Raw genomic sequence first — 12,089 nt, 5'->3', positions numbered from 1 at the left:
TTGTTTAATATACATCTAAAAGTTAGACGATGAATAGAGAAGACAGAAGAAGAATCAAGGCTTTTGGACTGTGGTGTTGACAAAAAATATTGAATGAATATATACCAGAAGCCAGCAAACGAACAAACAGATCTGTCTTGGAGGAAATGCAATCACAATGCTATTTAGAGGCAAGGATGTTGAGATTTTATCTCACATATTTTGGACATGTTGTTCAGAGAAGCCTGTCCTCAGAAAAAGACATCATGATGGGAAAGGTATATGAATGATAAAAATACTAATAAAAAATTTAAAACAATAACTTTTTAAAGTAAAAAAAGCCCCTAACCCGTATTTTTAAAAAAATATTCACATTTAGAAATGTTTTATATTTCTAAATAGGGACCTTGGACAAATTTAAGTGAAATATCTTTGTTTTTTATTTTAACTTGACAAAACAATGCCAATAGCGAAGGCATTTTTATGAAAGAATTGTGAAAAAGCACTTCCTGTAAGGTAGTAAAAGAATTATAAAATCACAATAATCTGTGTAAGGCACTATTGGCAAAATACTGTGTAGGCAAATCCACAGCACAGAAGAGAGCCCTAAGAAACTCTTGTATAAATAATAACTCACCATCATAGACTAATTGAAACTAATTTGAAAGAACTGGCCTGTTATACATATGGTATTTAAGAAACTGCCTGTTTTGGAAAATGCCGTCTCTACTCACTGCTCACCTCGAGCTATAGTGCAAGGAGAAAGCACCATATTTGAAACCTTTCTGATTTCTTTTCCCCTATTTTCTTATTCTCGTGCTGAAATTAAAGCCACTTTCTGGCACTTCCTAATGGTCTACACATGTGGCCATTGACTATCATAGCAGGTGTGAGTTTAATCACAGATCCTCTGAGGGCAGCATTCATGAAGGAGCCCCTCTGATTATTACTTCTCTTGAGGTAGTAAAGTTCTGTTCCTTTATGGAAAAGGCCCCTTCAAAACAAAGCCAACTGTGAGCACTGTTGTTGCTGTTAAATACAGTTGAGTCACTTGCAACTCACAGCAACTCTATGTACAATAGCCCTAAACCCTGCTCTATCCTGTGCCAATCTCATTGTCTCCAACACACCTACTAGCCCCATTACCCAATCACAAATCCACCCATCTCATCCAGAGTCTTTCTCCCTTGTGCTGTCCCTCCAACCTCCCAAGCATGACGTCGCTCTCCAAAGACTGATCGATCCCTCCTTGCAACATATCCAGAGTATGTCAGACGAAGCTTCAGAATCCTTGCCCCCAAGGAGCAACCTTGCTTCACCAAACTCTCTAGGATGAACCTATTTGTTCTCCTAGCCGTCCATGGTATATTCAGTACTCTTCTCCAGCATCACAACTCAAAGACATCAATTCTTCATCTATCATCCCCAGTCATTGTCCAGCTTTCTGACTCACAGCAAGTAATTACAAAAACCATGGCCTGAATCAGGTGCACTTTAGTCTCCAGACTGACATCGTTGCTCTTCAGTACTTTGGAAAGATCCCTGACAGCAGACTTCCCAATGGATCACAACAAACTGTAGCTGATTCTGAGAAGAATAGGAATCCTAGAACACTTGATTGTGCTTATACAAAACCTATACTTGGACCAGGAAGCAGTCATCAGAAAGAGCAAGGAAACACTGCATGGTTCAAAATCAGGAAAGGCGTATGCCAGGGGTGCATCCTATCTCCATACCTTTTCAATCTGTGTGCAAGAATAGATTATCTGGGATATTGGGCTCTGTGAGGAGAAATGTGGTCTCAAGATTGAAGGAAGACTTATCAACAATCTGCATTACGCAGTTGACACAACCTTGCTTTTTGAAACTGAGGAGGACATGAAGCACTTGCTGCAGAAGGTCAACGACTGCAGTCTTCAATATGGATTGACGGTCAACATTAAAAAAACAAAGATTGTCACCATTGGGCCAATTGGCAGCATCATAATAGATGATGAAGAGATTTCTGAGATTGTTTACTTCTGTTTACTTGGCTCCACAATCAACTGTAAGCACTAGTGAAGTTTAAAATTTTCATTTCATTTTACAGGGAAAATCGTATAAACCGCAGAGTGTTCTCATATTTTGGCCATTTTATTAGAAGAAGCTAGTCCTGGAGAAGGGTGTCATGCTTGGAAATGTGGAGGGTCAGTGTAAGGGGGTAAGACCCTCAACAAGGTGGATTGACACAATGACTGTAGCAATTGGCTCAAGTGTGTTAGAGATAGGTGAGGGTGACACAGGATAGGGCAGGTTTCAGATCTGTTGTTCATAGACTCATATGAGTCACAATCAAATTGATGGCACCTAATAACAACAACAACAACGAGAACTCTGTTGGCCTAGTCTGTAGGGAGTTGCACTGGCACCTCAAAAGGCCACACCTCTCCAGCGGTTCAAATCCACCAGCCATTCCCTGGGAGAAAGATGGGCAATCTCTTCCTGTGCAATTTACAGTCTCCACAAGCCAGCTGGATTGATTCCCAATCAGCCACAATGAGTGAGTAGTAATTCTGTCCATTTTGAACTATGCGGAAGAGTTTCCTTACTCCTTGTGGATATTGTAAGCATCATGTGAAGTTTTTTTATGGAAATCATACCCATTTTATTTCTTGACCAGCCTGCCCAATTACCAAAGAAACGGACTACAGAAATGTACAATTCTCTCTCCTTCAGGGCTTGAAAAGGCAGGTAGTCAGTTGCCATTCAATCAGTTGACTCAATGGCTGCCTTGTTCTAAAGCAGATCAGCCAAATCTTTCGGACTCACAGGAATTCCATCTATCTCCTACAATGGGATTTTTAACTATTTCACCCACTACACCAAACCCTGTGCTGTTGATTCTGACTCCTTAGCAGCCTTCATTAAGTCCCCAAGGTAACAAGAGCCCCCCTCATCTTTCCTCTGTGGAGCAGTGGCTGATGGATTCAAACTACTGATGTATCCAACATGTAATGTGCTGTGCCAACAGGCTCTCTGCTGTGCTCTCTTAAAGGAGTCTCTAAGTAGTGGAAAAATGTATAAGTGTTCAAATACTAACTACAAGGTTTGCAGTTCAAACCCACCCACAGGTACCTGAGAAGAGAGGCCTAGCTTGCTGCTCTGGGTCCCAGCCTCGAAGGCTCTGTTCTATTCTGCGTACATGGAGTTGCTCTCAATCAAACTCCTTCCTGATTATTCTGCTTTGGGCTCATCACTTTAAATTTTGAATTCAGATTGCAGGCAATTTGTTTTTGTCACCAGTTCATTTATATACACAAATGTAATACTGTCAAATTATTTCACTATAATACATTTGTCATTCTGTGAACGTTTACAACTTTTCATGCAGTAAAAAAGAATATTCCAACCAAAAAAAAAAAAATAAACACACACACACAAACAAACAACAACAACAAAACACTCCAGTGTGTTAAGGAACTGACATGAAGAAATAATTTCATACATTTTTCTTTCAGGAGACATAACAGAATTCCAAAAACCAAATCCACCGCCTTCAAGCTGATTCCGACTCTTAGTGGTCCGGCATCCGGTTACCCAGTCTGTACATCTTTACAGAAGGAGATTGCGCATCCTCGGGTAGAGCTGCCAGTGGATCTGAAACACTCACCTTTTAGTTAGTTATCTAACATGTAGCACACACTGCCGCCAGGGTTTCTGCAGGATGAAAATGTGACACTTTCCATAAAGATTACAGTCCCAGGATCCATACAAGGCAGTTCTCCTCTGTCCTGTTGGACCTTTATGAATTGGGATCAATTTAATAGTAATGGCTTTGGTTTGTTCACACGAGGCATGCCTACAATCAACTTTCAGTTATCTGTGGCAATAAAATCCACAAACCATACCAAAAAAACCACACCAAAATCTCATGTTACCCAGAAGCTCCAAATTCTTACCCTGTCAAAACCTTGTTCAAAACTGCTAAAAAACCAAATGGGAGGGATTTGACTTTCACTTCCTCCTCTTTGCCCTAGAAATGTGATCAGATAGTTCAGCTAGAGGGAGAAAAAGGAGAAGCAAGGGTCTTCTATTATCTTAAAAAAAAAAAGAAAAAAGAAACCAATGGGCCCCATCAGCAAAAAAATGTAGACAGTGCTCCAGCTGGCACCTTCTGCCCCAACTACCACTCTTTCCATGGCCAGGATGTTTTCTCTTTCTTATCGATTATTCTAATTGTTGGTAAACCCTCCTCTAGCTCACAGTCAGAGAGGAGGAATAGTTAAGGAAATACCAAAATGAGAAGTTCTTCACCTCAAAAGTTCATTTGGCCTGGGGGCTCAGAAGAGATAGAGGTTTACCAGCAATTACTGTCAAATTGTGCTGCGCTTTGTACCACAAGCAATGCAAACCCTGGTCTATGCCTCCCTTCTGTGAATTCTGGAACAGTGCTCCAAGAAAGTACAAAATAACACAGTCACACAGGTTAATAAAATGGCACTAGATGTAGTCTGGGTTTGCTCCTCTGGTGACTTGCAAAATAGAAATATTCACTCCCTTTCTAGGTCTTCAGGCTCCTGGAAACCAACACAAGATTAATTTTTCAGCTCTTCTCACCATGCCCGGAGTGACACAAACAATTTGTAGTTTAAACTGGCCCAGGGGCAACAGAATGGCCTGTTTCCATAAGGATTTTAGCCAGGAAACTCTTGTGCAGCAGTTCTATCCTGTATTATTTGGAGTCAAAAGCAATCACCTTATTGGACACTTAGCACCCATCATTTTCTATTAGAAGGATTAACACAAGCTGATTCCTATCAGATAAAGGTTAAAGATGTCTCAAACGACCAGCTCTTTCAAACTCCTGTGTCACTCTACCCTCTCTAACATCGACTCTTCCTTGTCCCCTCAGCCCTCTCCTGCCCGTCTTTGACTTTGGGTTCCATAATTCACTGCAATGCCAGACAGAAATTAAAAAACCATGAGGAAATAGATGTTGAGATTGTGGAGTCTGACTGAGTCCCTTATCTGTGGATCTAGCATCAGTCTGAAGGGTTCCAAGACTCACACGGCTGCAGGGGTTGAACAAAAAGTAAATGGCTTGCTTTGCCAGATGGTGGTTTGCAGGATGACTGGATGAGATCAGATGAAAAATCAAGACCAAGACCTTATCTATTTTAGGTATAGACCATGCTCCCAACGGAACTGAGGGGTCTAACCCTCTAGCAAAGTAGGAACTCAGGATACATCGCACCCCAATCCTGCTTCATTAACACAGCAGACAACTCACTCCACAATAGGATCCCAAGAACATAGAGGCTAGGATTTACGATCTCTGACAAAATGGAAGGCAGTCACTGGATGAGTCATAGTAAATAATATTCATTGCCCCACAGGGTTTGGCTTTTGTTGTGTTTTTGTTTGGTTTTTTATCACTCACCCACCAACCCATGAGCCACTGATCAGTTCCGACTTAACAATGATTCTGTAGGACAAAGTAGAACCACCTCATAGGATTTCTGAGGCTATCAGATTACCCCATTTTTCTCCCACAAAACAGCTGTTGAGTTCAAATTACTAACCTTTTAGTTGGCACTTCAATACCTTAACCATAGCACCACGAGCCCCTTTTTAATCACCAGCTATGCTCTTTCTCCACAATGTCTTTTGGTTCTGTAATTTCTTTGCCATTTCCTGGGGTCTTGTAAACCTAAATCCGTGGTACTCTCAGAGCCACTTTCCCCACTCCAGCTCACCAAGTTGAATAATGTCAACAGCTGTCCAATAAGCTCTGACTCCTTCCCTGTCTTTCTTTGACATGACTAGATTTGCCCTAGTCAAGCTTGAGGATGGACCTCTGCTCTTGAGCCTTTCTCTTGATGTATGTATGCATTTACCCGTGGCCATTTCTAATAATCTATTAAGAAAACTGTGAGATTGAATTCATAGATGCTGTTTCATTTGGCATGCATCTTTCTCTTTATCTTTCAACTTTTCAATATTTATCTTTCAATTATTTACTTAAATTTTTTTTCTACAGTTTACAATGAACTTTTAGTTATATAATTTGATTTTCACAAAACTTTGTGAGAAAAATTGGACAAATGTTGTGATCCTCATTTTACAATTCAAGAAGCATAGACTCTGGAGACTAAATGATTTGTCATCTAAAACCACAGCAAAGTGGTGGCACTGGGACTCGAACCCTCATCTTTAAATCATAAATGCTCCTGTCCCACATCGCCTTCCTACTGTGAACATGTGTCATGCCTGCTCAAACATCGTCGATAGTGCAGGTCTTGAGACGGCAGTATCACTAGAGTGCATCCAATTAGGAATAAGTATTTTAAGCCATATTCTAAGAATAAGATTGGGAAAGAAAGATAAGAATAAGCATACACCAATATCTTTCATTTCAAGTAGATTCAAAGTTTGCAGAACAAAAATAACCATAAAACCTAAAAATTTTTTATGTGTGTGTATGTGTGTGTGTGTACTTCTGGTGGCCTAATGGCAAGAAGCTGCGCTGCAATCCCAAAGGTACACAGTTCGAATCCACTAGCTGCAACCTCTGTGGGAGAAGGATGGCAAAAAAAGTAGGTTTTGTGCAGTTCACTGCCTCTGAAAACCCTCTGGAGGGTCAGCTATGGGTTGGTTCCAACTCAACAGTACAGAACAACAATACACACACATATATTTGGAAACAGGAGTGGCATCCACTTCCTAAACAACATGCCTCTGAAAACTCTATGAACTTTTAGAAACCATGATAGTTGTAGAAAGGATTTAGGTCATTTGTTCATAGGGTCGAGATACACACACACACACACACACACACACACACACACACACACACACACTCTTTTGAAAGAAGGTTGAGTCTTCCCTAGAAGGCTAAGAAAAGAGGAAAGAAACCTCCAAGGGACTAATTGACAAACTTCCCCGTGGTGCTGACTGGGGCAGAGGTCAGCCTGAAGTCTCTCGGTCAGCTTTGAGTTACTGGTAGACATCTTCGCACTGCCTGGGCAGCTCTGGGCATGCTGGGTGTCTGAAGACCTGGGCTTTGACTGTTCTACCCCACTCTATATGACCTTAGATCAATCCGAGACCCAGCAGAGCCTTGGGTCTCCATTCTGTCCTCTCCAAGTGTTGAATGGGAAGGTCTGTATGGTCCCCTCCAGCTGTGACATTCTTAAAGTCTATGAATAGCAAGGACACAAGACAGGTGCGAGCTGATCTCACGTGGGAAGCTCACACCTGTCTCTCGTCAGTGTTTCCGCCCCCTACTTCCAGCAGTGCCAAGCTCCAGGCCCAGTCAGGGTCGAGTTGCCAATTCTGAATCTGTTCAAGGACAGTCGTCCTTCTGCATGGGGGCCCCTTCCAGCCTGACGCTGGCTTTCCTTCATTTCTGCCTTCAGCTCTTGGGATTTGCCACTAATTCATTTCTGCCTCTTTGCTTTTTAGATTAAAATTACTCACAAGAACCAAGTGCCCATGATGATGGGGCCTCCCCAGAAGAGCAGCTTCTTTTCACTGAGGAGGAAGAGCCGTTCAAAAGACTAAACAACGTACCAGATGCCAGAGAAAACAAGAAACTCTAACTACACACTCACACACATATTTACACACACACTCTCTCAATCTCTTACACACACACAAACATACTCTAACTAGTGGGATAAAACCCCCTTCAGGAACAAAACCTTCACTTTGCTATACATTCTAGCTCTGTCAATAACGGATACACCCCCAGCAGAGTCTATGCCAAAAGAACATCTTGAGGGGACGTAGGGTCTGCTGGGTCTAGCTGGCTCAGGCAGTGACCTTCACCTTCCCAGAAGGCCTTGTGTGGAGCTTTCTGAGCCTGAAGGAGAAATCCCCCCCCCCTTTCTTTCCACCAGCCCTGCAAGGTTCTTCATGGACGCTTGCGAAGAGCACGCTGCAAGTTTCCTGCCTCTGGTGAAATCGGATGTGGCCCAGGGTAGGCACTCCCATTCCAGAGAACTTACACAAAGATCCCTCTGTTCAGAGACAAACCAGCCTCGGAGGCTCAGAAGATAATCTTTGGCAGGACCCAGCGAGCGCACATCAGCCACCCTTTGAGCGACAGCTTCAACCTCGACTTGCTGAGGAGGCAGAAGGGCTGCGGAAAGCTGTTTCCATTCTCGGTTCTTTCTCTGTCCGTGGGCACTTGTTACTTCCCTGAAGCCTTCTCTCTCCTGGTGGTGGTGTGTTTGTTTAGAGACCGCTCCAAGAGCCCACAGCTGCCTGCCCAACGCACCTTAGATGTGGTATTTATTTTCTTAGTTCTGTGAACACCTGGGAGGGGAAGCAGAGAAACTGGGATTTATTTTTCAAATTGGTGTCATAATATTGTGTAAAAAGGGAAGGGGGGGAGAAAAAAAGAGAAAGAAAAACACCCCCAGCTTCTTTCTTTTTCAAGCCAAAGCACGTTTCTCATTTGAGTTCCAAGCCCTGGAGGCAAACTATTCCTGAAGGCAAGAAGATGGGATGGAAGGGCCTCGCTGCGGAGGCCAGGAGACAAACCATCGAGTAGTTCTCTTCTGCTTCTTTGTACCTACTGCCCTCACAATATGACATGAAGGCCCTGGTTTTGTGTGTGTATGTGTGTGTATATGTAGTATATATATTTATATACCTATTTATATATATAAATTCTATTTATAGATGGGCTTTTCCAGATTGAAAAATCTATATTGTATATGTAGTATAGGAAGAGGGGAAAGGAAAGTCCTCACTCTTCCATTCCGTTAGTTCATTGTCAAGACACACTTCCCTGTAGTGATCATAGGGGTTAAGGAAAAGTAGTTTTTTACCTTGAAGAGTCCAAGATCTCCGAATTCTGCATTCTCAGAGCAACCTTGAAAAACGTGATGGGCATCACTTACTTTCCTGTTTTTCAGATAAGGAACAGGAGTCTCAGAAACAAGCCTTGTACATGATCTGTTGGCTACTGTGACTTGGGAATGCATGTCATCATGGAGATAATAAAGAATAAGGTCACATCTGGTCACTTCAGAGTTGATTCCATTTGGATTCAGATTGCCAGGGAAGAATGAATGAGCAACACACGTTTGGACAGACAGACACACGTAACAACACAAGGACCTTTTGATGTTTTCCACAGGTTCTCTGGCCTCAGCTGGCAAGAAGTTAGTTGGTTCGACATTGAAGGCACCAGGGAACACACCAAATCATCACCCTCCATGTGTCACCCTCATCACAATCATCAGAGCCTTTAAGTCTAGAAAACATTCTGAGCTGCAAGGATAACCTCAGGGAAGAGTAATGAAGGTTAAGACATCTACAAGGTGCCACAAGCGAGAAAATGGGGGAGTCTCGACAGAGCTCAAGGGGCTCTAGCCAGTAATTGACGGCCCTCTTTTCCCAAGGGCAAGTCTACCAAGAACTTCATTGCGAGAAATATTTGCCTCTGCTTCTCTGCTCGTGTGGGCCTCCATTCCACTCAGAAATTTCTCAAGAAGAAGCCTGGGCCCACTTGAGGTCGCTCCACTGAGCTGTACTGGGTGAGGACCAGAAGAGAATTAAGATTGTGTGTACAAATTGAGACTAACTCTGAATGAAGCAATCAACTGACCAAGATCTAGGACCATCCTTGTGGACCTACGCTGCACAGGGGAAGGCCGGGTTACCCGTAGAACTAACCTACTATTGGTATACTTGGTGATGGGACCAATACGCTCCAGAATAACAACAGAGTTTGGAAGCCACTTGATTCAGAAGCTAAGGCAGGTTCAAGCTTGGGGACCACTGACTCAATGACAATTACAAAAGTTTTTGCACGTGTTTGAACCCTGATTCCCCCAGCGTTGAGGTTATTGAGATATGGCACTATCAACAAATAAAATTTCTTTTCAGAGACTCAGAAATCTTGCAAAGGGGCCATTGTGGGGCCTCACCCTTACTCACTCTTCCCTAATGCTCAGGACTTGCAATGTTGCTTGAGAGATATGTCCCACACGCTCTTTAGATCCACAGAATATGACAAACATCAGTGGAATTGTGCTTCCCATTTGGCACGTCTTGTGATGGTGTTTAATCTTACCTTGCAACCATCCCGTAAATACTGTGACTGTGACTTCTTATTGTGGAGGTTTCTTATTGTGTCATATGACTTCTATCAGCATCATCTGAGGTAGCAGAGACAATATCATTGTCGTTACCTTAATACTGAGGAAAATAAGGCTTAATGAGATGTGGTGACTTCTCAGAGCCGCACAGTTTGGCAGCCAATGGAGAAACAGTCCTTAAATTATTTTATTCTGACTCTGAAAGTACCACAGACATGTTCTCACCTGCCCCCATGCTCCAACCCATTAGCAATAAAAAGAATGAAACAGAGATTCTTCAATGTAGTGTATTATCCCTGGACTAATGGGTGAGGAGTTGTATCTTATTATGCTTTGGTCTTTGTTGAGTAATCTCAGGGAGTTGAGTGTAGATATAGAACTATGATTATATTTCAGGTCAGAGACCAGCTCTTCTCAAGAGAGCTCTTTCCACAGATGGAAAAGATACATTAAAATTGCCAAATAAATTAGGAAATACTTGGCAGAACCTGGAAGAGCCTCCAGACTGGCATTACATAACACTCATATACATTATACATATGCACATTATATAAGGTGACATAGTGCTTAATGTGCTGTATATATTATGTAAATTACGTATTTGTGAGTAATCATGATAAATATAGAGACCCACTAATCACTTTTTTACACATACTCAGTGACAGATTAGGAAGTTGCTTTGCCAGAGAGTCTTAAAACGTACTCTCTCCTGCTGCTTTGGTTCCAACTCCTGCCAAAAAATGATTGCATCAACTTTTCCTATCTCTAGCCCCCTCTCCTCTTAGCTAAAACACTCAGTTACCTCCTGTCCTAATGAGGTTGTGCCTTCCATGGAAGGCTGCCATGAGTGAGATCCACAAAAATAGACTCATGGGGTGGGAAGGATCTAGGCTCCCTGTGTCAGATTCCACTTGTAACAGACCTACAGTTCAACACTCCCAGGCAGATGGGCATCTAATGGTTTTATTAAAGAAGTGTGAGATGGAGGAAGGCAATGTACAGAAAGGGAAGGAGGAAGCATCTACAGATCTTTCAAGAAAGGAAATGTCATAGTCTTCCTTGACCACTAGCTTCAGGATCCAACCATAATTAGGAAGTTATTTCTACAGAGTTCTGGCAGCACACATAGTCCGTAGGGAGCTTTGCTGCTAACCTGAAAGGCACGCTTTTCTGGAGGCTGAATTTACCAGAAGCTCCTCAGGAGAAAGATGGACAATCTTCTCTCATGTGATTTAAAGCCTTGGAAGCTCAGTGGTAAAATTAGCTATGAGTTGGTTCTGACTCAACGGCAATAAGTGGAGAGTGTAAGTCTTATGTTGTTGTTGTTTTAAGTGCCCTCGAGTCATAGGCGACTCATAACGACCCTATGAATGAAAGACCTGAACACTTGCATAACTTCCATCATTTCTCCACGGTCATAGAGTTTCCAGAGGCAAGCCATTTTGGAAGTGATGCCACTTCTGCTTCCAAGCTTGTTTTAATCAAAAAGCTCCATCAAACACTTCACCATGGGTAACCATTATCACATTTGACACATCAGTGTTACAGTGTTCAGCATCACAGCAACCATGAGTTACCTCTGTACAGCAAATGGACAGACCAATGCTATACCACTTAGAAGAATGTTTGACCAAAAACAATTAAAAGCAGGCCTGGAGTCTGCAGATTAAAATCACCCACCTTTGGTTTAGTAGCATATATTTCTATTCACTCATTAGTGAGTCAACATTTCACCCTAATCCTCACCAGAACCAGCAAACCTCTGTAGAATCCAGTGCTGCAGATGACTTCCAAACTAGATTCCAGCCCCTGTGAGTCCCATAAGAACACTAATAGCCGTGGGAGCCGGGGGGAAGGTTCTGTGATCAAGTACTAGATCCCCTGCTAGGAGATTCGTAGAGTTTTAACAATAGTAACTAATAGTAACGATACATTGTTGTTTATTGTTTTTGAATCAACTCCAAATCATGGTAACCTTATGTATAACAGACCAAGATGCTGCATGGTCCTATGCCTTCT

The 12,089-nt window shown here is 42.4% G+C and overlaps 1 protein-coding gene across 3 annotated transcripts in view; it reads left to right on the top strand.

Annotated features, from left to right (window-relative positions):
* The window catches only part of DGKG (diacylglycerol kinase, gamma 90kDa), a 281,772-nt gene extending 273,430 nt beyond the window's left edge, over nucleotides 1-8,342 (top strand). Inside the window, exon 23 of one of the 3 annotated variants that reach the window (XM_006884101.1) lies at nucleotides 7,423-8,342. In XM_006884101.1, the coding sequence (XP_006884163.1) occupies nucleotides 7,423-7,521 (99 nt within the window). In that variant the 3' untranslated portion in view covers nucleotides 7,522-8,342. The remainder of the gene's footprint in view (nucleotides 1-7,422) is intronic. The other 2 variants (XM_006884102.1, XM_006884100.1) reach the window with 2 other exon arrangements.
* The last annotated feature ends 3,747 nt before the right edge of the window (nucleotides 8,343-12,089 follow it).

This window comes from Elephantulus edwardii, unplaced genomic scaffold, assembly GCF_000299155.1.
Source record: "Elephantulus edwardii isolate Elephantulus edwardi_28Jun2011 unplaced genomic scaffold, EleEdw1.0 scaffold00031, whole genome shotgun sequence".
Classification (NCBI taxonomy): Eukaryota; Metazoa; Chordata; class Mammalia; order Macroscelidea; family Macroscelididae; genus Elephantulus; species Elephantulus edwardii.
Note: the sequence above shows the minus strand (reverse complement) of the source record. Positions and strands in the feature narration are given on the sequence as shown.